Below are 25,626 nucleotides of genomic sequence, written 5' to 3' on the forward strand. Positions count from 1 at the left end.
GGGGGAATGCATAGGTGGCTGTTTGAACGTGTATATCATCTCAAGTCGGGAATTTAATGGGCTCGTGCAAGAACTTAGTGTTTGGTAGCATGGAGGGTCCTGGTACACCCAGTGCTGACCCACCCTGTATAAACACCAGTTCATCCAGCAGGAACCAGATCATTACACCCTCCTCCCCTCTGCACTGAAGTGGAACAGTCCATATGCTATGAATGGAGCTTTTTATGTCCAAATGATGCTTCTGTACATACGGTATACATCATCCCACTAGGACTGTGCATTTGGTGGTAAAAACATCTCAAGAAAAACCATCTGCAGTTCTCTTTGGGCCTTTGGAAAATATGCGTTGCACAACCTTCATTTAAAGCTGCTATTCTTGTCTTGGGGTTTCTTTGTGTTGGGACCAGCAGATGTAGGTCACGTTTTCTGTCGGCCTTCAATTCTCCCATGCTTTGGCGGTAGTTTTAAGATATTGAATATAGGGTTGCGGTGGAATTGTCCAAAAATCAGCTCCTTTCTTCCTTTCCTAACCTTTTCTAATTCCTTAACCTCCGTGAGAAACGTCACAGGGTTAAGGAAAGATGATAGGAGGATTCATCGGGACTTAGGAAAAGAGACTGCAGTGCTTTGAGAATCAGACTGCACCTACACTATCCGACGTATTTATGACGCGCCAGAGGATCTCATCAATGTGCGCCTGCTGTGGGGAAACTACAGGTTTCCATACAGTGGACTACTGTAAGGCACATAGATACTTTGCACCGTGCGCTATAATGGTGTGGTTTTATGTAGGCCTTATGGATGCTGACAACAGAAAATATATACATTACCAAGGATAGAAAAGGAAATAAAACAGTAAAGTGGAACATTTGTTGCACATATTAATCTCATAGACTGTATATATATATACTGTATTAATCCACACGAATACCAATACGTATGATTGTATGAAAATATTTTTAAATAAATAAAATGTTATGCAATATATGCATAACTGCCAACTGACAATTCTAACGCAACCCTGGTCTTGCGTGGGTGTGAAGGTGTGTCTTTGTGTTCTTGCCAATTGGCAAATAGGATATGCTAGTGAGAGTGGCCCATGACTTGGAGGCATCAATTGATCAACAGTCCTTTTCATTATAATAGTTTGCCCCTCCCCCTACATACAAACCCTGCTCCTACCATTCTTGTTCACCCCTCGACGTACACTCATTGGTAGCATCACTGCGTAGGTGGTTGCAGTTATTGCAAATTCAAGCTTGTTTTACAACTTCTTCCCCACGCAAAACACAAAGTCTGATATACGCACACTCCTACATGTTGCGGCTAACATTGCCTAGGTGTGAGCAAACAAATACCTTACTCTGGCTGTCATATGTCCCTGAACAGATAGTGTACAGTGGATTCAAAGGCTCAGTTTGCAGGATGTTCAACCAAAACAAAGAGCTTAAAGAGGCCAAAATGCAAAGTGCAGGGTTTAATAAAAATCCTATGTGATCAAATTTCAAAAAGCCAGAACTATTCGTTAACGCATTGGATCCATTGTTTTTACTTTAAAATCATGATATGTGCCGCATTGAATAGATGCATGAGATGGATTTTAAAGCTCTAGAAGCCAAATGAATACATATTTATTATGAACAATGACTCAAATGATTGTGAAATAGTCATTAAAAAATGATTTGAAAGGAGTCAATCATAGTTATGATCGAATAGACAATCATAACTTGACTTGCCTTATCATTAAAAAAATAAATAAAACTGTCCAAGACCCTCATTTGTCTCAAACATCTTTCTGATTGTGCCTAACACGTGTTTGTGTTTGTGTGTGTGGTGTTTCCAGAATACCAACGAGGCTGTGTTCTCGGTGGAGTTTAACCTCAGCGACAGCTCCAACATCATCACCTGCGGGAAGTCCCACGTCTACTTCTGGACGCTCAGCGCAGGACAGTTCACCAAGAAGCAAGGCATCTTCGGAGTAAGACACTTTCTATTTATCCTGAATGCAAACAAATCTTGTTAATGTTAATTTTCCCTTTTTCTGTTTCTTTTTTTCCCTTTTTGGTCTAAGAAACATTACATTTTAAGCTGAACGTTTAGAAAGTTAAAACTAAATCCTGTAAAAATCACACAACTAATATAAATGCTTATTGGTAATAATAATAATAAGACGGGTATTATTTTAAATCATTTTAAATAAATCTGACTTTTGTCATGTTCCTCAATAAAAATTACTTCAATTCAAGTTCCCCTTATTGTCTGTACAGAAAGTACAACTGAAATGAATCAGCTTCCCTCAGTTTGAGGTCAAACATAGAGAAGTCAAACTTGTGAATAACCATATTGATTTGGGAGAGAACGTCCAAAAGAGAAATGAACAATCTGGAAGAATCCAAGCTGTGAATCTGATTTAAATGTAATTGATTAAATGTTTAGTATTTTGAATCAAATATGTATTTTTACGCCAGACCTAACAATGTATCAATGTATTGTTATATAAACAATCTTTCAGAAACACAAGAAGCCGAAGTCATCCAGTTGCTTTGTGTTCAGTCTGACCGGAGACGTTCTGACCGGAGACTCCGAGGGAAACATACTGACGTGGGGAAAGTCAGCCGCAGACGTCAAAACGCTCGGGAAAAGGAGCCAAAGGTTAGTGTACTGCACAAAATCAAATCAAATGCATCTAAACAGAAGTGAGTTATTCAAGTTTGTGACAGATACAAACTGATGTATTAACTATGAACACTATAGGGAGGTATAAACAGATCATGATCAGGTATAAAAATATACAGTTTTGACTGTCGTCAATTCAGGCGATTAGTCGACTAATCGTTGCACATTTATGATATATAATATGATTATTAATAATATTTATTTATTTGTTATGCCTGTTTCAAAGGCTGATGAAGAACATTAGTATAACAGCTTGTTACGTTGTGCTTCACATAACATATCAAATTAAAACTGTAATAATGACATTTCGTCATATAAATGAAAGTCAGCGGTTCATACAGCAGAGACGCCTGTAAGTACTGTTACTGTGTGTCGGAACAAGCAGAGAGCACAAACAGTCAATTATCAAACCAATAAATACTACACAGGAAACAAAAATACCTCCGCACATTACGCCCTCATCATGAAATGAAAGCGTTAATTTATCGTTTTCTGAGGTCAGAATGATTATATATTATAGGTCTATATATGTTGATTCAATGCTAGGCTGCTGCCTGACTTACTCCTGATGTTTTCCTCCAATTATGAGAAAGCACGTTGTCGGGGTAATTAAGCTCCGTGTTTTGTTATGATGCCGCCGTTCAGGAAGCTGCGCTCCGATGGCGTGGATACGGAGGAGACTTTTTTTCCTGCAGAGTTTTAATGTCACCTTGTCGGGCTCGTCCTTTACTCGCTCAGAAATATCCCACATTTTGGATTTCCTGCCTGACAAAATGAGCTCAATGACCAGGCACAGCTCTGAGAGAGGTCTGAAGGGTTTCTAGCTGACGCGTTAAATAGATAGATAGATAGATCGTACTTTATTGATAGATAATATGAATAGATATGAGTATGGTTAAGAAAAATGTAGTCATTTGGACAGTTGTATAAATAAAGTGATGAGGTCACTCATCTAAACTAAACTGAACGTTGATTTTAGTTAAATGTATTATATCAACCTTTTTCCCATAACTGTATTAGGTTAGTTGAAAGCTGTCATTGTTCAGAGTTCAGGTGATAGCAGAGGGGAGAAAGCTGATTCTGCTGCTCCAGGTGTGGAGGTTCTTGTAGTGCCTCAATGGGCAAATTGACATAATTCTTCTCTCTCCATCCACTGAAAAATGTGCTTCATTTCCAACAGAGACTTTGCAGATCATACGACAGACCCGCGCCCATGAAGGCAGCGTGTTCACCCTGTGCACCCTGCATGGGGGGGGTCTGCTCAGCGGGGGAGGGAAAGACCGTAAGATCATCCGCTGGAGTGCCGACCTGGCCCCCGAGAGAGAGTGTGAGGTGAACCGCAGCTGTGTGTGTGATGTGTCGGTGGACGGCTCAGAGGAAGTCCCATTAAAGGCTTGTTGATTAACGTGATTATTTGTCCAGATTCCAGAAAACTACGGGGCAGTGCGTACCATTGCAGATGTTGATGGGGAGGAACTATTAGTTGGTACGACCCGTAATGCCATCCTCAGAGGCACCTTCTCAGACGGATTTGTGGCCATAGTGCAGGTATGTTAACATTTCGTTTTTTTGAAGAGGCCCTATTAGGCTTCTTAGGGTTTTCCCTTTCCTGTAGTGTGTTCTATAGGTTTCTGTGCATGTCAATGGTCTGCAAAGGCTCAAATATGTAACACTCGCACTTCTATTGGCTAGCACTCCAACACATTGTATGTGATAGGTTAAGGGGTTGGACAGCTCTAAGCATTTGACCAATCACAACAGATCCGGCCAGCTAACCAATCAGAGCAGACTGGGCCCTGGTTTCAGACAGAGGGTGAAAAGAGGTGCTGCAGCACAGGCAGTATGAGAAAAATAAAGAGATTTTTGATCATTAAAGCATGAAGACATGTCCCAGTAGAGACACTACATACTGATATACATCTGAACATCAGCAGGAGAGGACTCTTAAAGTAGAGACACTACATACTGATATACATCTGAACATCAGCAGGAGAGGACTCTTTAAAGTAGAGACACTACATACTGATATACATCTGAACATCAGCAGGAGAGGACTCTTAAAGTAGAGGACACTACATACTGATATACACCTGAACATCAGCAGGAGAGGACTCTTTAAAGTAGAGGCACTACATACTGATATACACCTGAACATCAGCAGGAGAGGACTCTTTAAAGTAGAGACACTACATACTGATATACACCTGAACATCAGCAGGAGAGAACTCTTTAAAGTAGAGGCACTACATACTGATATACACCTGAACATCAGTAGGAGAGGACTCTTTAAAGTAGAGACACTACATACTGATATACACCTGAACATCAGCAGGAGAGGACTCTTTAAAGTAGAGACACTACATACTGATATACACCTGAACATCAGCAGGAGAGGACTCTTTAAAGTAGAGACACTACATACTGATATACACCTGAACATCAGCAGGAGAGGACTCTTTAAAGTAGAGACACTACATACTGATATACACCTGAACATCAGCAGGAGAGGACTCTTTAAAGTAGAGACACTACATACTGATATACACCTGAACATCAGCAGGAGAGGACTCTTTTAAAGTAGAGGCAACTACATACTGATATACACCTGAACATCAGCAGGAGAGGACTCTTTAAAGTAGAGACACTACATACTGATATACACCTGAAACATCAGCAGGAGAGGACTCTTTAAAGTAGAGACACTACATACTGATATACACCTGAACATCAGCAGAATAGGGCCCCTTTAATGCTTTCTTAGGATTAGAAATGATTGGATTGAAGCTTTTGTGTTACTATACTCAGTGTTGGGGAGTAGTAATTAATTCAGTAGTTTGCTGGTGATTTAACTACATTCATTTTTAATACAGTATACACACATACACGACTAGGAGTGATCTCTGTCCCATGTTCCCCTAATGTGTTAATACAGCCCTGAGTATCTTACATCCAAATGTTGTCAGTCTGTTTGGATACAAAAATCAACAGCTGGCATCAGAATGCACTTTAGCAATGTCTCTACTGACCACTGGAATTTGGCTTTGTGCTCACATTTGTCTGTGGGAAACTGAAACCACTTGCAGACAGAAATCAAACCAAAAGCCTCACGAATGTCTCCTTTAGAAGCTGCACTACACCTCACAAGGATAGAATGTACACAATGGTTTTGTTATGTAAATAAATGTACTCATCGGTAATGTACATTCCAGTGATTTTTTTCTCTTTTTTTGGTCAATAGAAAAAGAGATGTAGAAGAAAAACTTAAAGTTCAAAGTTGAAAAATGAATACTAAACCCTGAAAAGAAATCACACAACTAATATAAATGCAAATGTGTTATAATAATAATATGTGTATTATATTTTTGTATCTTCCTCAAACAATGGAATTTTGTATTTCTGTTGCCCCTTATTTGTTCCTCATTCCTGGTAAGGGTTAACAAAATGGAAACTTAAAAATTGTTACAAAATCTGGAGAACGTTGCCACTGTAAAATATATGACACATTTTAAAGTTAAGATTTTCTGAGAATGTCTGTAGGAAACTCTACCGCTTCACTGGAATATCTACTTTATCTAAGTTCATGGAAGTAGCCTTAAGCATCTAATTTCGCTGAATAACTTTAAAGCTATTCTGTTTTTGAACTGTGCGTGTATGTGTGTGTCTGTGTGTGTGTCTCAGGGTCATGTAGACGAGATGTGGGGGCTGGCTACACACCCCTCTCAGAACATCTTCTTCACCTGCGGCCACGACAGGCAGGTGTGTTTGTGGAACACAGAGGAACACAAGCTGGACTGGTGCATCACGCTGGAGGTAGGACACTCATTCTGGAAGCACAATCATTTCCCTGTTGTATTTTGGTGTGCTTGTTTTTAAACACATTGATATCCAGTGCTAACACACATGCTGTACACTTGTTCTGTGTGTGGACAGGAGTATGGGCTGTGTGCTGATTTCTGCCCCAATGGATCAGTGGTTTCAGTCGGGCCTCAACACAGGAAGGTAATATAGCAACATCGCCACACGCTTTAGAAAATATATGAACTGAAAGAAAGAACTAGGGTCATGAATCAATGATATATGGAGCAGAATCGTGCCTCTTTAAAGGAATAGTTTTGGGCAATCTGTTTTTTTCACTCGATAATTCTTTTCTGGGTACGTGTACATTCATTTGATCTTTTACAAAGGTAATAATATTGATCAGTACAGGTTAAACACGCATACACAAGGTTGATTTTGGTTTGCCACACTTGGGAAAAAAAGGAAAAAATAACTATCCACATAATGTTATAAATGTGTTTACATGGGTTTACATCAGGGGTGTCAAACTCAAGGCCCGGGGGCCAAATCCGGGACTTCATTTTATGTGGCCCCACAAGAGCTTGCAAAGAATATAATATGTTTATTATACGATTACATGCTACTTTACAGAAGCACGTTACCCATAAACTACATGTCCCACAATGCATCTCAAATTTGACTTTTTCCTCAGAATTTGCCTTTTTTTCTTCAAAATATGCCTTTTTTCTTAGAATTTGCCTTTTTCTCAGAATTAGATTTTCTTTTCAAAATGTCACTTATTTTTTTTTTATTTTTTTTCCAGAATTTGGCTTTTCTTTTTAAATCATTTTGTGACATTCTCACTGAAGAGACTTGCAATTATTTGCCGTAGACTTCTGCTTTCAGACGTAGTTAATTATGAAGTTATTACCCTATCCGATAAAAATCCAATGCAGAGGCAATAATATAATATAATACATTATTTTATATATATTAAATATTTATATATGTATTTTTATTTTATATAGTCTTAAAGTGACAACCGGCCCTTTGAGTGCAACCATAATGCTGATGTGGCCCGTGATGAAATTGAGTTTGACACCCCTGGTTTACATGAATTAATCTGCTGATTATTTTGGGGATTAACCTTTTGGTCTGTAAATTGTTTGAATACAGTCTTTAAATTTCTCTTTTTTTGTACAAAACACAAAGATGTTTGGTTTAATATGATATAAGACAGAAAAAAGCAAGACATATTCCTATTTGAGAGACTGAAAACGTCCTTTTCTGACCTTTTTGCATGATTTTTTTTAACAATGAATCGATTATATTATAGTTGGACATTATTTCCTGTCAAACGACTTCTTGCACACTGAGGAGACAAAGCAGGGCTAAGGAGCTGTGTGCTGTCCGGTCAGTTGTCATTACTGATAACCCCCCCCCCCCCCCCCCTCACATTAACAGGTGGCTGGCCCTCGACCTGCTGACCAGAGAGGTGGTCTTTGAGTCCACTGATGGGAACGAGCAGCTGTCCGTCATGAGATACTCTCCAGGTCAGATTGCATTACCAGCACTACTTTGTTCTATCTCTTCTCAGAATGATTTCAACCCAACTTTAAGACCAGTGTTTACCAAACATTCTCCCAAACTCAATATCTCAGCTGACTGAAATAAGCCTTTGGAAATCCCCTCTAACTGCATGAATGGCTTCTTGTGTTCTCAGATGGAAGCTTTTTAGCTGTTGGCTCTCATGACAACTTCATCTACATCTACAATGTGACGGAGAGCGGCCGGCGCTACATCCGCTCGGGGAAATGTAATGTGAGTTCAATATCAAATCCATGTTCCTCGAATATTCTCTTCCTCAAGTGCTTTTGTCTAATTTAAGATTTAAGTCTGGTGAGTCTTTTTTTTCTTTTCGAGAACAAATCTTATGTGCAGACCCACACAAAAGATGGATTAACCTACTAACAAGCATGTATGTGTACCAAAAGCCTGGCATATCTTCTTCCAGTGTGACATTACAAACACAAACGAGTCTCACTGTTCACAATGTTCCTTTATTATCACAAACACACACTGAGGTTTCATTTGAATCAGTCCCAGATACACTGTCCTGCAGCAACAAACACTCACTACAGCATCAAATGTGTATTCATGCGCCGCTGAAACTAGTCCCCAACACATACACTATTTCCTCCTGTTTGAGGGACGTTTGCTAAAAGCTACTCTCACAAGCGTATGTAGGAAATGAATTACATAAGCTTTAAAAAAAATTAACTCTAGATCAGTGAGGTGTTCTAAAGCTTTATGTCTGAGACTCAATATGTATACAAGACTTCAAAAATCTGACCGACTCTGAATGAAATTAGAGACCTGAACCTGACCCAGAAAGTCAGCTGATGCACGGCCCGAGTCACAATGGGAAACAGAGACACTTTAAAAAAGGACAGTTTATTTCAGATTTTAATCTTAAAACAGGCAATCAGATGACAACATGTAATGTATACTCGTATTCTAACCGATATTACCTCACTAGCACTCACTTCTTCCCCAGAGAATTTGGAAATTATTTCCAGGTGGTCTAACACATTTTTGGATGGTGCTACTCATTGAAAATAAGAAAAGAATAGAATACAACCATCCTTCCCCTTAACTCTCACAGTTGAGTTATAGAGCATTATGAGTAACTGCCTCTGTATTCTTTGTCCAATCAGGGTCACTCCAGCTTCATAACTCACCTGGATTGGTCCAAAGATGGAAAGTACATTATGTCTAATTCAGGCGACTACGAGATCCTTTACTGTAAGTGAACAGGTTTACATTTCTAAATCCTGAGACGGCGTGCTGATAGTGTTCTGACTGTAATATCATGTGTTGTGACAGGGGACATCGCAGCCGGCTGTAAACTGTTGAGGAATCGCTTCGAGAGCAAAGACAGAGAATGGGCCTCCTACACCTGTGTGCTGGGCTTCCATGTGATGGGTGAGATACTCCTCTGCTTCCTGTGTTGTGACTGTTTGAAGTTTAGATGTGTTGACGGTGTTGGCGTTGCAGGTGTGTGGCTGGAGGGCTCTGACGGCACGGACATCAACGCCCTGTGCCGCTCTCACAGTGAGAGGATGGTGGCTGTGGCCGACGACTTCTGTAAGGTCCACCTCTTCCAGTACCCCTGCCCCAAACCCAAGGTACTATCACACAGCCGCTCTGTCTGCTTGTAGAGAACAAATAAATACATTGTTATTATAGGGCTGCGCACAGGGTTGGGAGGGTTACTTTAAAAATGTAATCCTTTACAATTATTAGTTACCTGTACAAAATGTAATCAGTAACCTTATCTGAGCATCACAATATAAAAGTTGTCTAACCTGATTACAGATTCCAATAATGTCAAATGCAATGCAAAAAAATACATTAGAAAATAAATAACAATAAGACGTTTTATACTAAAGTGTGTTATGTAAGACAACAGAACAATGTGACCTTAGTAAAGAAGAAAACAAGATATTTAGGATAAAAGGTGTGTCCTCTTAAACTACAGAATATTCATTTGGAAAAGGTTTTAGTTTAATAGAATAATTAAAAGCAAACACAGGATTTAAAAAAGAAATTATACTTAAATTAAAGTAGCCTAAATTAAAACCAAAAAGAACATTCCGGCTGTACGTCTCCCTATAATATACTGATCTTTTATTTATTTTAAAATGTATTGTAACACTGTAATCCTGCTTGTTACCCCCATTAGTTCTTTTTGTATGTAACTGTAAGGGAATACAGTTACCTTCTGTTGTATCCTTCCTGATTACGTAATCCATTACTCCACAAGCTCGGCTGCCAATACATCGATGTTATATATCGATATCGTGAAACAAATCTAGATATCATCTTACTGTAAATGTTGAATTATCTTAACTGTTGTCTTTTCGTGATTTTAAAGGCTGCATTACAAAAGGTGATGTCATTTTCTGAATTTACCAGACTAACAGCTTATTTTTTGTCTATATCCACAATAAATTCACATTACTGATGATTTTGTATCAAAATGTTCATACCGTGATTATGTTGTAAATTGCTATATTTTTCCTGAAGTTTTACTAATACCACAACAACACACATACCAAAAACAACCATTCTCACTAATGCAAATAGTCACAAATAATATTATTTTAAAATGTCAGCAAGCTGAGGGTAAAGAATGTTTATTTCATGGAGAAAACCACAGCCAGACTACAGCTGAAAACCTCTGTTATTTCTTTCCTCTCCAGGCACCGAGCCACAAGTACCGGGGCCACGGCAGCCACGTCACCAACGTGTGCTTCACCCACAGCGACTCCCACCTCCTCTCCATGGGCGGGAAGGACACCTGCATCCTCCAGTGGAGGGTGACGGGGGGCGGGGGGGTCGAGAGCAGGGAGAGACTGGCCTCGGTCTCGTCCACCTCCCCCTACACCAGCTCTCCGGAGCCCGGCACCAGCTAGGACGGCTATGGGCTGTTAACAGTGACGGAGGGGGGGGTGTTTACACAGCCAGAGAGGCGTGAGAGTCAGCGGACAGCAGCCACACTTAGGGGCCTCCGCGGGGCCACAGCTGCCTCAGTTTCATACAGAACATGTAGAGCAGGGGTGTCCAAACTTCTTTCACTGAGGGCCACACGCAGAAAAATATACCAAGAGCTGAGAGGTGAGGTAATTGCCTCATAAGTAGAGTTATAAGTTAGCAAAACCAATCAAATGTAGGTCAATTATTCTTATTAATTGAACATGCTTAGAGAAAAAAAACAGCCTATATCACAGCTTTCCATTAATTATTACCATTTTGTTACAAAAAGGTTTGGCAGGTCTGAAGCCTCACATTGATCTCCCTGCACAGCCCTGTATTGAAGGGGGGACAATAAGGGAAAATATGAAGGGTATATTTCAAGCTTGTTATTCAAATAACTTATTGGGGCTGCTTTTCTATCAACTAAGATTTGTTAGAACAATTTATCAACTTTAAATGACTGAATATATTGAGAAATTGGGCTAATTAACACATGAATACTGTGTTATATTTGTTTACATATATTTAAGAAGTATCAGGTAGGGGCCATATTCCATTAGAATGAGCTGAGGTCCAATTAGAAATGGACCCAGGGCCACAGTTGGGCCCCGGGCTGTAGTTTGGACACCCCTGATGGAGGAATGTTCACATCACATTTACACTCACTCCATAATCATGTAAATCCTCGTACACTGGACGGTTGTGACTCCTCCCTGAACACAGTCTGTGGGGAGGATCATCACGTGTGTTACAGAACACGGCTTCTACGGTGACAAACACTTTGGTTTCAGTGAACATTCCTGCATTTTAGTCCATCTCATTTATCAAACTTACCAAAGTGCTGCATCGTTTCCTACACAATCGTGCCTTAAAGATGTTTGCATAATGATTTTACATATTTTGTAATATTTCAACCAGTGTTTGGTTGACATCTCAGCTTAGCTAATATTGAAGACGCTTGCATAAACAGACTGTGACAAACACCATACCAATCCTGACTAATTAATATCTCTAACAGTAGATCAGTACACTTGACAAATGATTACTTAAGTACAGTTTTATATATTTAAGAGAACATTGGGAATACTGTGATGTTGTACCTGCCAAGCTCCCAATAAATAACTGAAGACTGGAGAGTGTATTGTCTGTGAGGAACCACTAGTGGGCAGTGCTGCTCCAGGAATCATGTGCTGTGTGCATGTTCACAGATCCTGGCTGAACTCCACATGTACAGCAGGATCTGTTCAGATTCTACAAACCTTGTTGATAAAATACATTTTATAGAAGAAGAAAACAGGTAAACAAGACATTGGTCTCAAATCTCATGATCAGAAGTACACAACATTTTATATTGAGGTAAATACCACGTCGTAAAGTAAAAAAATTATGAATGAATGGTTTTATAAAAAATGACATTTCACCCCAAAAAACGATTCAAGTCAAATGAATAGTATTGATACTGTCCAATTTAAAGTAAAGAAGGGCCACTTTTTTTTTAGCAGTATTAGGCTTTTAAAAAATGGCCTCTAAACATAAAACCTAACAATCTCAGTGAGAAGCAACAATATCTCTTACAGCTCATACATACAAACTGCTCAACATACAGCTCAATCATTGTGAAGTTGGTGATAAAACATTATAACTGTAATCCTCTAACATAACTCTTATGGTAATTAAGATTCTAACAATTCCCTTGATGCTATTTTTCTAAATACGTTCCCAACTTAACTCTTTTTACTTTTGTGCTTGTGTAATATATTTAAATAGCCCTTAGGATTCCAATGACAATTGTTGACACTTAAACATTAAAAAAACTTTACAGCTTAACTCATGTGTGTTTATATTTCATATTATATAAAGAACTTGTTTATCAAACCAGGGCCATTGAAAAAGTTAATTGTGATTCCGGAGAATGACGACAATCTCCGAAGATGACGATTTGAGCACGAGCGAAGAGGGCCAGTGAGTGTGTGTTTCTGTGTGTGTGCTGAACTGAGCGGAGGTGAAGAAGAGGAGGATGAAGCTGGGAGCGGAGGATGGGAGGAAGAGTGGAGTAAGAGACAGGCTAGCTGTGTGTGAATGAGTGAGTGAGGAAGAGGAGAGGAAGGTCGTCGGAGGGACCAAAAACAAAGACTTGGATATTTTGGGGATAACCTCCGGAACGTTACTAACGGAAACTTTCAACTTTTTACCCGCCACATCTCGGCTTGTTGTGTCCGGAGCCGGCTTTGTTTCACGGCGGGGGAGTCTACGATAAATGAAGGAATAAAATAGATCCCCATCGACCTTTTTCTACCGGAGCGGGGAATACCCTGGGACTGCTTTTGATAAAGGTTACGATAGAATGGCGGCCAACATGTACCGAGTGGGAGGTAAGGAATGTTTTAAATTTTGAAGACACCCCCCACAACGTGATTGTTCGTTTCGACAGTAAGGTGGCTAGCTAGTCGCTAGCTGTCTGTTCGGTTAGCGGCTAACTAATGCTAGCTTTTCCTAGCATCTGTACGTGCGTCCACTCTAGCATGGAAGAACGTCAGATCTATTAAAACCACCAACAATGTAATGTGACTTAGCTAATGAGCAAATGTCAATAACTGCTACACTATGACTTAGTTTTTACTCAGTTGTAATAAGACAGACACACTCAGACATTCGGCATGGATACAATTCACCAAGCAGTGTTCATTTTATAAACATTTTAACTTTAAAAAAGCTTGATATCCAGACTAGTTTTCAACCAAAATACGTTACCCCAGGGCGGGCTGCTGCCAAGTAGCATGAACCGGTTGTAAAAGTTGATACACCATTTAAAATAAATGCATCCTAGTGAAACAATACTTGGTAGAATTGTATTTATAGTTGCAAGTAAGAGAATGCACTCTTATGTGTCCATGTTTGGACGTTGGAATCTGTACATATGGTAACCTATTGGAAGTTAACAAAATGCTAGTTAGCATGAACTGCTAACTTAGCCGATGGGAGGTCAGCACCATCCAAAAAATGCTGGGGACGACTGTTGTAACGTTAGCTAGCTTTTTCGTTGGGGTGGGTTAATTACATTATTGGCTCCACCATATCACTTCACATTCAACGGATAGAATCAGCCGGGCTAGCTAACTTTGATTGCTAAGTTTTATTAGCTTAGCCCTTAGCTTAGTATGTGTTAGCCGGTGTGGCTTATTTTTGAAATATTAGCAGATGGCGTGAAGTTGTTGGGTTATTAAGAGAAACATCAATCCCTTATACCGTTTATCGGTAGTAACTACGAAACACCGGCTTGTGAAACACGTAGCGTTAACAAAGTTGGCTAACACTAACTTGCTAGCACTTTTTGTGTAGGTGAGACTTCCCGTTTCATTATTTACCGCTACTCTGCCCCTGGAAAACGTAGCATCTCAATACAATATAAAAGAGAATATATTATAATGTCGGGTGTGTTTATGGTACTGTAAACTGTTGCAGGTTTACTTTACTCGTTTGCTAACCCCGGGTTTTCAAACGTCACCATCATTATAGAGAGAAACGCCGGTAGACACGGCTTGCTGCTAGCTACATTGCTGTTAGCTAAACTGTCTCTCTCCCCCCGTTTCAGTGATCCCACGATATGGACAAGAGTGCCTGTACTCTACTGTGGATGTTGATTTGGCGAATCATCCTTTCAGTCTTTGCGATTATTGTCTATATTATTTAATAACGATGTTAGGACTTGGTGTTCTGTCTTTCAGTTTAATTTAGTGGCGGTCGCGGTGGTTGAATTGACAGAGACAGTGCGACACTGACAGTCTTATTGCTGTGTAAGGTCTTGTCACTGTGGTCTATTTAGGTCATGCTGACTACTCTGCAACATGTGCTGGCTGCACTATATTATAGGCTTAATATTCACAGCCGGTTCTTGTCGATTGTCATAAAATAATGGCACAATGTTAATTTATGTGTCATATGGATGCATGGTTTCTCTTTGCATTGTGATTTAAGTTTCAGTTTTCACGCAGGAAAAAGCACATAATGTATCGATAGTGACAGACTGGTAAAATAATCTGATATATGTATTTTTATGAATCACCAGGTGTGGATTTTCAGACAATGGCTGGGTTTTTAATTTTGACTTCCTTCAAGGTTTAATGTAGGTATGACATAAACAAAAAAAGCATTGGTAGTTTTCAGTCTTTCTGAAGCGTAACTGTATATGCGTGTACATTGACATCTTGTATGCTTTGTTCCCTATCCCACCTTATCATCATCTCTGGTATGCTTCCTGATATCATTGTCCAGTGAACAAGTTCAATTACTGGCGTGAATGAAACCTGTAAAGATGGACAGATACAAATGCTTGCTGCCTAGAGCTGTTATTACAACCTTATATTATTTGTTGTTTACAGTCAACAGGCATTCTGAGGAAACTTGGCATTATATAATAATAATAATAATAATACATTACATTTATATAGCGCTTTTTCTTTTATATGCATTGTTATCCATTCTGGGGAGAGCTGAACTGCTCAATCTCTTAGGCAACATTTTTATTTTTGCCAGCTTGCTCGATCATGGAATGTCCACAGCAGGAGTGTGGTGTGGCAAATGAAATGTTACAGTGTAATGCTAAGTCTAGCCCATAACACATTGCAGTAAGCAACAAGCATGTGATTATGTAACGACTCAGAAGTTGTTTGACTGCACAAATATATAAATGTGTTTTGTTAAACATTACTTACAATATTGTTAGATGTCAGAATGGGTTTATATTCTATGTAGCAAAAGTGTTCATGGGTTTTGAGTTCCATAAGGATTCCTCTGGATGGTGCACGCAGGTCTGTGTGAGCATCGCCTGTATTACCAGTCCCCTAGAAGGCTGAGCACACAGTGTTCAGCCCGCATATAAGATCATTATCTTCCCCAGAGATTAGTCAAAGGGCTTCCTCCTCTTCATTCACCCTCAAGCACTGGCATACTGCGCCAGCCGCATACGTCCACAACAAACACTCACAGCTCCTCAGCAGACACTTGCTTTTTTTAGATCGTTTCTTCTACCCTTAAATACATACATTAACATTAAACCAGCCAACGCTCTGAAGTCCAGGGTGGATCATTGATCCACCTGCTCCACGTCCATTGATACACTAAGCTGGCCTCTGTGCTGGTGGAACAGGATCATTCTTTAATAAAACCCTCTAGGCGAAAGGTAGAGATGGAAGACTGGAGTATAAATGAGAAACCCCTCATGTTCACAATGTCTTTAGAGCTGAAATCAGACACATATGAGACTGCCGATAACCCTTTGGTGCTTCAGCCAGTGTTATGTAATGAGGTGCTGTTATGTTCCTTCACTGTGAACAAGGAGGTGATGCTTTTCTGTTCGGGCTCCTCATCAGTGTGCTAAGTAGAGCAAGAAATCCTCTCCCTGTCTGAATCCGTCCTTCTCCATCTCCGCTTGTGATGATGCATCAGAAAGCCACTGATATCCTCCCGAGGCTCCCTGTCCCTGCTAGTGGGAGGACCAGATGGAGCTTGACGTGAAGCCACACTGCTGTGCAAGAACTGCATCAAACATTACAAGGAAGCGCTGAGCCTGTGGTAGTTGTTGGGTGAATAAATGGGAGGCTTGATTAATATTTTAAAGGCTGAAAACTCTCAGCTGTCAGTGTGTTAAAATCTGGTAGCTTGAGCCCATGTTCATCATTAAGTCCAATTATATTTCCAAAAATCGAGCATTCAAAGTCATTTAGAAAGAACAATGACTGATTTTCTGCACCAATCACTTATTCATGTGCACCAAATTGCAAAAAGTTCCATGTTGTTCCTGCAATGGTACATGAAGGTGTTACATGGCTAATTTAACACGCTTTTTTAATATATTTGTATGGGGGCATTGTGGCTAATATGTGTCTTGACTACAGTTTTCATTTAAATGGAATATATTTGCTTAGTAAATATATGTACATTTGTGTTAAAGGGGACCGATCATCATGCAAAATCCACTTTTATCATGTCTCTTCTACATCAACATGTGTCCCCTTCTGTGTAAAGAGACTTTGAAAGTTTCAGGAAAAAAGATTCTCTCTCTTTTTGTCCTGACCCATTTATATAAACACCTGTCTGAAAATGAGCTGATCAGATTTTGGCCACTTTATGATGTCATAACGATTTTTTTGGCTTGTGTAACCATTAGCCAATCAGCAACCAAGGTAACACCCCCCACCTTATCACCTGAATCTCCTCCTATACCCCATTCACACCAACGGTGTTTCAGGGCCGGTTCGGAGCTGGAGCTTGAAAAGCACCGGGTTTTCCTGTTAACACCGCAGCGGAGCAGCCTCTTAGCTCCGGAATCCGGTTTGTTTCGAGCACCAAAAAATTGTCCGGCTAGAGCAAAAGCACCGAATACGTCATGCTTACGTCGAGGCAGGGGCAGGGGCGGGATCAACTCCTGAACAACAACAAAAAGCCCGCGTTTTATCCAGTTTGTACACAACGATGGAGAAACTTAACAAGCAGCAGTGGTCCACTGAAGAGACCAGCTACCTACTGGGAATCTGGTCTTCCGAAGAGGTACAGAGGAAGCTGGAGGGGAGCACGCGGTCCAAAGCAATTCTCCAACAATTGCAGAAAACCTAAACGAGTAGCGCTTCAACACAATCGGCCATTGTTGTTGTTGTCGGTGTGAGCTGTGAGGGGTTTCCGCGCGGTTTGGCTTTATGAAGCAGGCACGCAAACGATGACGCAATGACGCAGCACCAGTCGGACTCTGGGCGGTGTGAAAAGAGCCGGAGCTAAACCGAAGAACCGGTTCTGAACCTGAAAAGCTCTAGCACGGAGCTTGAACCGGAGTTGCGTTGGTGTGAATGAGGTACTAGAGCACCATTGTGTTCTTTTTAACCAAATATCTCTCAGAGGGGCGTGGGGAGGGGCTCCTTATTTCCATCAAAAGTAACAGACAGAGAATCAGCACTTTTGAAACAGGGCTGAAACAGAGGGGTTTATGGGATGCTACAATGCACGATCTGTTTGGTATTTCGAGGCAAACACTTCAGAGACATGTTTTGTATATATCCGAGACCTATTATATATTGATGAAAAAGAGTATAATAGGAGACCTTTAAGTTTATATGCAGAATATGTCAACATTGTGGAAACGTATTGTTGTGTGCATGAGATTTTCTTATGTTGTCGTCTTGGTTTGGAAAGTCTTGGTTCTTTGTCAAGAAACAACCAAAAACAAAAATAGTCTTAATGTTTTTTTTTATGTATTACTTTGTTTTTGCCGTTTTAATATTTGCCATATTTATAATTTCAGCCCTAGATGAATTCCTTGTTTGCCCATTTTAATTTAAAAAAATGTAATCGTGAAATGTATTTATAGTTGAGCATTTTCTGTGGAATATAACTTCAGATCAAAGCCGTTTACATTTACACCATGTTCGTGTTATCTTAATTCTGCTGATGTTTCATCAACATGCAAATGAGTCAGGCAGAGCTGGTGGACTGTCAGTAAAAATGGTGTGTCCCTAGTCAAAGGAAGTGATACTGCTGTATGTGTTATACTTATTTGTGGATTTGATTATCAACAAATGAGTGTGTTGGCAGACAGCTCGAGACAGCAGGAAGAGGTGGAGTTTGTTGACCAGCCTAATTCAGATGTCATTTACACCTCACTAGGACATGGTCCCAGTATTAGGCTGACCGTCTTTAGGGGTAGTAGTATGGCTTATTGGATGGCTTTCTTGTTTGGATGAAAATATAAGCATAAAGAGGTTCTTCAACTGACGCTCCTCATACCAGTCTTTGGAGCTGTGATGCCAGTATATTAGCTGCGTTCTGTGGAGTGGAGGTTTAGTGCGCTGCAGACTGCTTGCTCATCTGAGCGTCATGCTGCTCTTGGCTAGCCTACTGGCCTCATGACCTTTGTGATGTGACTTGGAGAAGCCCTCTAAACTGGCACACAAGCCTCTCTACATAACCAACTTCATCCTATTTACACCAGTAGCCTGAACCAGTAAAACAGGAATATCATTGTAGCTGCTGGATTTGATCCAATTGGGCTTCTGGAATTATTATTATTATTATTATTGTTGTTATGTCGAATTACGAGCAGCAGGTATTAGTCCGAAACGTTTTCTTTGTCCATTACGTTTTGACCCGTTTGCTCTTTCGGTTCCCCCTCCTTCGCAACATTGAATAAAGTATAAGCTGGGTCGGTGCTGTGTGTGTGTGTGTGTGTGTGTGTGTGGGAAGGATTGCCTGTGGTTATCAGAGAGGGCTGTGAAGAGCTCTGGATTAGATGGAGGAGGCTGAGGCCAGCACACATTTGTACATACTGACTGATTCTGAATTAATAGAACCCACTACAGTAGGACTCATCTCTCAATGATCTTCAAACTTCCAGTCAACAGACGGATTGCCTTCAAATCTGTTGCCAATATTCATGGTCATAGGAAAAGATTCTGGTGATAACATTTGAATATTCAAATCTTGACTTATGTAGCATACATTGCAGGGTTCTGTCTAAACAGGTGCACAGCGCCATTTTACTTTTGGCGTGCGCCCTCATACCAAAATCCCAATTTTCCCTGTAAAATCTTAGTGATGCCAGAAATGATTAGTTCTGTTCAAATATGAAAATCATGTTGAACAGACCGCCAGGTGGCATAGACAGCTTTGTTTTTAAGGAGCTCCGTCGTTGCACTGTTGTTTACGTCTGCGGCGCCATCTTGTATACGGGCGCCATGTTCTTGAGAGAATTCATATATCTTATATACAAGATCAGCGCCCTCATATTATATTTTTCTAGAAAAAACCCTGTATTGAATGGGATTTGTGGATAAAAGTCAACATGAAAATTTGAAATGAAAATTTGAAATGAAAACAGAAAGGGGGGGGGGTTGTTACATTGTGGTGCTATTTAAAATTCAAACTGGAGTACAGCCACTGCTACGCGCTTTGGGTAACGCCCTGCAGTAATTACATACAGTGTGTACACGATTCTAACCCTAACCTCTAATCCTAGTTTACACTTCAAATCAGTCGATCATGTATCATGAAGTCACTCACTGGAAAGCCTCAACTGTTTACTGCCAAATCTGACGCTGATTTCGACTAGCATATTTTCCTGTGAACACAACATGAGTCTAACCTTTTATTTCTGTCTTTTCCAGATTACGTGTACTTCGAGAACTCCTCCAGCAACCCTTACCTGATCCGTAGAATAGAAGAGCTCAATAAGGTTGGTTATCTCTTTCTTCTTTTAGCCTCATGTATTCATTTCAGCGTTTTTTTCTGTAATGCTGCGCAGGGTTCTGTCCTTTCGTATACTCTTACCAGGCTGTGTTTCATACAATGTTAAGATTGGTACATCGGGACTCTAATATGGTTTGAATCAACATCCTTTTAATTTCTTATTGTCTTTCGGACACACTTCTCATCCTAAAGCTTAGCTACTGTATTCACAGGACACTGTTACAGGAGCCACTTATATAACAGCAGCAGCATATGACACAGGCTCGTTTCCCAGTCAAAGGATTAAGCTCATTTATGTAACACTCTTGCATTGAAGGGCCTGTGCTGAGCACCAGGAGGACTGCAGCGTCCTGAGTGCTAATGGCTGCTCAGCACAATGAATGGATAGTAGGCTAGAGAGAGGACCGCTGGAGCTGGACTGTGGATGGAAGCTCTGTCTGTCTGCTTCTCTCCTCTTAAGATCACAGCCCCCCCAGGGACAATGATCCCCTCATCATCTTTCCAACCTGAAGTGCTACCACTATATCATAGCCCTCAGGATAATACAGTGTTCCCCTAGGATTTATTCCAGCAGTGGTGCTGAAGCACGTTAGTTTTATGTTGCATGTTGAAGATATTTAGTAGGGCTGCCCACTAATAGACTATTGACTATCACGAGTCGACTAATAAAGTCTAAATCGAGCAATTTTTCATTAGTCGATTAGTTGAAAAAAAAGGAAGTTGTATAAAAAGCTCTGTGCGCTGCATGTGCTAAGACGCGTCAGCTGAAAAACAGGACTTCATTCAGAGCGGAGCCTGGTCATTAAGTTAATTTGGTCGGGCAGGAAATCCAAAGTGTGGATCCTTGTGAGCGAGTAAAGGACATGCAGACTATGACGGTAAAAAGTCTCCTCCATATCCACACCATCAGAGCGCAGCTTCCTGAATGCCGGCTTCATAACAAAACACGGAGCTTTATTATCCCGCAACGTGTGTTACTTTCTCAGACTCGGAGGAAAACAGCAGCAGTGAGTCAGGCAGCAGCCTAGCTTTGTATCGACATATATAGACCTATAAGATATTATCATTCTGACCTCAGAAAAAGATAAAGCTTTCATTTCATGATGAGGGCGTAATGCACGGAGGGATTTTTGCAGAGGCTCATATTTTCAGTGTTTCCGTTTCCTCTGTAGTATTTATTGGGTTGTTATATTCAGATATGAATAATAGAAACTAGAACCAACTGTTCCGTGTGTGTCCTCGCTGCTTGTTCACACACACAATAAGAATCCTTACCGGAGCTTCTGCTGTTTACACCGCTGCGTCCGTGCGCTGTGACTCTCATGCCCAGAGGTGAGAGTAAGTCCTACATGTGCAAGTCATGAGCAAGTCTCAAGTCTTGACCTACAAGTATCAAGCAAGTCCCAAGTCACTGTGGTGAGAGTCAAGCAAGTCAAGTCAAGTCATACGAAATTCTGATGAATAAGCCCAGTTTCCGCATTTAAATCAGTTAAAAGACAGTGGTTATGAAAATGGATTCAACCCACACTATGATCTTCATTACATACACAGTTAATCATTTGAAATCTAATTTAGACCGATGACAATCATATTAGATTAATATTAACCCTAGAACTGCAGACAATATAGCTAGGACTCAATCAAAAAGTCTGTTCAAAAAGGCAGAATTCCAGGTAAGAAAATCATATATGGCATTTGCCATTACACATATTTAATTTAAATGTCTGTTAACACTAGAACCGCCAACAGCGTCAGCACCTACATAGATATCATTTTCAAATCATTTAATTTGTTCCTCTTCATAATTTCCTTATGAACTAAGTAGGACGATTTAAAACTCAGTTAATTGGGTTAATTTTGAAATTGCTTCAGTTTATCATCATAACAGATCAAAAAGTTCAGATTCATTTTACAATAAATCAAGGAATGATGCACTTCTACAAACAAAAACATCATAATTAAAACATTTAAACAAACTACTAAAAGTAGATGAACTACATTATTCAACAGTTTACAGTAACTTCTGATAACACAGGGGAGGCATCTCTTTCCCTCTCTCTCTCTCTCTCTCTCTCTCTCTCTCTCTCTCTCTCTCTCTCTCTCTCTCTCTCTCTCTCTCTCTCTCTCTCCTGACAGCCCGTCAGTATCAGGGTTAGTACAAATGAATCCCTTGGAGGTTCTAGTGTTCATTTACCGTTTTGTCTTCTCTTTGCAATGCTTAATCGATTTGAAACCAAGTCTAACTTAACGTTAGCTTTCTAGCTAACACAACACATTCACGCACCTTTCTCTGTGGGGTTTTTTGTAGTGACGAATGAAGTTGGATGTTATGGTGGTCGTGTCACTGATCTTTATGCTGCAGACCCTGCATACCGCTGTTCTCTTCTTATTAGCGTCATCGACAACATAATCCTTGAATCCAAACTTGACTATTTTTGGAGTAACGCTAGCCGCTGCCATGTTAACTGACACTCCTGCCATGTTGCCAGGTTTGCGCGCACAGTGCTATAATCACCCAATCACGTTTCAAAAACTAAACGTAATATCTCACTACAAAAACAAACGCACATATTTAATTTTAAAAAGTCAAGTCCTTTCAAGTCATCTGTCTCAAGCTTAAGTCAAGTCTCAAGTCATGAATACCAAGTCAAAGTCAAGTCTTTTATCAATGTTAGTCAAGCAAGTCTCAAGTCCAAAAATATGCGACTCGAGTCCGACTCGAGTCAAGTCATGTGACTCGAGTCCCCACCTCTGCTCATGCCTCTCATTTATATTTCAAAGGTTCATTATTACAGTGTTATTTTATATTCTATGTGAAGCACAATGTACCTTGCTGTTATAATAACGCTCTTTACCAGCCTTTGAAACTAAAACCATATGGGAGGAAAAAAATAATATATATATTCACCAAGTGACGGTGACGTGACATTGGGATATATATTTTTTTAAATCCACTGGAGCAGAGAGAGGAGCTGTGGATTATTGTTATTGATTAATGCAATGTTTCTTAGGGTCAAAAACACTAAACTCACTACTTAAAATGAAAGCGTTTAGTTTATTTAATAAAAGAGCACATGTTCAATGTGTCATTTTTTTTTTAAACACCTTGAATTTCAGGGGGGGGGCGCAGGGCGCAGCGCCCCTCCAAGACAATGGTAGGAGAAACACTGGACTTTACCTGCTGCTGAACATTTCAAAAAAATCGATATGCTTTGTAAACACTGAGTTATTTATTTATACTATTTGTAAAAATGGTTTCTATTTTGAACAAAGTACATGAATTAAAAAGTAAAAAAACATAATACAAACCTATAACTTTCGTTGTCCACCCCTAATGTTTTGAAAGTGATCCACTAACAAAAATCGCTTCTTTATTTAGCCCCATATTTTACATAACACCAGTTTCCAGTCTAAGCACTCAATACAATTGGTGACAGTGGTTTCAGAAAGCTGTTGCTGCTCACATTGAAAGCCTCTGGTTAGCGAAAAAGGCAACACTAAGCCACTAAGTGCAACAAAGTTGTCTGCACATGGCAGGGGAGAAAACATACTTTGCTACCTGTACGAATTGTTGATTGTGATAAGTGTGTGGTTGGTATAGATACCATGAGCAAAACACCCTGTGGCAGTGTACAGCTTTTGATTATTAAAGTGGCTTTTACCTGCATTTTATTCCTGGCACGCTCTAAAAGGATTCCAAGAATCAGAACTGAAAAACAAAACAGAATTTGGTCAACATTGTTTAAGACACAGGAAAATAGGTCGTAGGTACAAAGTAGGGGTGTTGAAATGAATCGTTTCTAAGATGCATTACGATCCGGACGATTCTGCATCAATGCAGTGACGGAACATCATTGATCATAGCGTAGTGACGTTGCCTCTTTAGTTTCTGGCTGCAGCTGGACAATAACCTTTTTTCTTTTCTTTTGTATTGAATAATTATATCAATACATTATAACAAGGCAGATAAACATCAAGGTTGATTCCTTCATTCAAAAACTGAGGGCTTGACAATAAAGTTCTATAGTTCAAAATGACTTCCTGGTAGCAACGTTGCATTCAATTGTGGGAAACCAGGGCTAGCGCACATATGGTGGACAGGCGGAAATCAAGAGCAAGTTCTAATAAATGGAATTGGTCGGTGACAGAGGTCAATGAACAGAAGTTACAGAGACACAAAACACAGAGCAGCCTGTTTTATCCACCAAAACATGCTAAAGAAGTCCCAGAACCAAAAGACAGACCCCCCCCCCCCCCCCACCCCCACCCCTGAACATAATCAGTGACAGGTGAAAGTGACACGACAGGGTCCGGAACAGGGGGTTTTCAAAGTCTTGGCTTTCAGACTATTCAAATATTATCGCAGACTTAAATAGTGCTTGATCTAAAAAAAATTACTTTATCATACACTTACATTTTTTTTAATCTCTGATTGATGAGATATGATGATAACTTAGTCTCATAAATTCATGGGATTTATGTAACAGTAAGACAGAGAAATGTAAGTGTGCACCCACATGCAGTATTTTAGTTTTTATATGCTGTTGTAAATACTCCTGTTAAAAAGTCATGTTTGTGATGTTTCCCACATGTTTTGAGCAGAAGACAGTTGCTAGAAGCTGCAGCTAGACTGCAGAAGTATTAGTTTTGTTTTGAGGATGGAACAATTTTACACACAAATATAGGGAGGCTAGACCTATACAATTGATTTATTTCGCTTTTCTCAATAATAAAAAAGGGACTTCATATTTATCTGACTGCTTGTATTCATTGATGAAAAAGTAGCCATGTGCACTTGTATAGACACTTGAGAATGCAACGCACTGCTCGAATCGTTGACAGGATAATCGAATCGTGAGACCAGTGAAAATGCACAGCCCTATTACAAAGGCTCACACTTTTGACAGAATTTATAACATGAGTATTCAAACCGGTGCTGTATCATGAAGCCAGCTTGTAACCACTAACTCTCCCCTTACAGACAGCCAATGGGAACGTGGAAGCGAAGGTGGTGTGTCTGTTCAGGAGGCGAGACATCTCAGGCAACCTCAACACTCTGGCTGACAGCAATGCACGTGAGTACTAACCACGGAGCCCCGCCTCCTCCCAGCACCCCTTTGCCGAGCAGCTCTTCAGCTCTTATGTTGTAAACGGCTCCAAGGCCTCCTTCTGGGGTTAAAGTCACACCTCCACTTTTTGTGTAAGGCTTTGTGTAGGCTGGTTTGGAGAAGTCATCGTTTTCTGAACAGTTGTGTTTGGGCCGCACCATTTGGAAAAAATAACTTCTTGATGATGATTTGCGATAAAACAGGGAATGACCATTTTTAAAACATTCACATTATTATTTTCAAAAATGCAATTAAAATTTACCAAACATGTTTTTCTTTTAAAGAAGTCTATGTT

At 40.1% G+C, this 25,626-nt stretch overlaps 2 protein-coding genes across 3 annotated transcripts in view; both read left to right on the top strand.

Annotated features, from left to right (window-relative positions):
• eml3 (EMAP like 3) overlaps nt 1-12,126 on the top strand; it is a 73,386-nt gene extending 61,260 nt beyond the window's left edge. The window contains 14 exon segments of the mRNA XM_034130839.1: nt 1,844-1,978; nt 2,513-2,635; nt 2,637-2,652; nt 3,857-4,008; nt 4,099-4,224; nt 6,355-6,486; nt 6,607-6,657; nt 6,659-6,675; nt 7,918-8,006; nt 8,177-8,274; nt 9,171-9,258; nt 9,340-9,438; nt 9,511-9,641; nt 10,719-12,126. Of these exon segments, the coding sequence (XP_033986730.1) occupies nt 1,844-1,978; nt 2,513-2,635; nt 2,637-2,652; nt 3,857-4,008; nt 4,099-4,224; nt 6,355-6,486; nt 6,607-6,657; nt 6,659-6,675; nt 7,918-8,006; nt 8,177-8,274; nt 9,171-9,258; nt 9,340-9,438; nt 9,511-9,641; nt 10,719-10,931 (1,470 nt within the window). The 3' untranslated portion in view covers nt 10,932-12,126.
• An 827-nt stretch (nt 12,127-12,953) lies between these two features.
• Nucleotides 12,954-25,626, top strand: part of mta2 (metastasis associated 1 family, member 2) — a 34,039-nt gene continuing 21,366 nt past the window's right edge. For both annotated transcript variants that reach the window (XM_034130855.1, XM_034130856.1), the window contains exons 1-3: nt 12,954-13,364; nt 20,142-20,209; nt 25,205-25,298. In XM_034130855.1, coding sequence (XP_033986746.1) covers nt 13,337-13,364; nt 20,142-20,209; nt 25,205-25,298 — 190 coding nt within the window. In that variant the 5' untranslated portion in view covers nt 12,954-13,336. The remainder of the gene's footprint in view (nt 13,365-20,141; nt 20,210-25,204; nt 25,299-25,626) is intronic.

This window comes from Trematomus bernacchii, unplaced genomic scaffold (assembly GCF_902827165.1).
Source record: "Trematomus bernacchii unplaced genomic scaffold, fTreBer1.1, whole genome shotgun sequence".
NCBI lineage: Eukaryota > Metazoa > Chordata > Actinopteri > Perciformes > Nototheniidae > Trematomus > Trematomus bernacchii.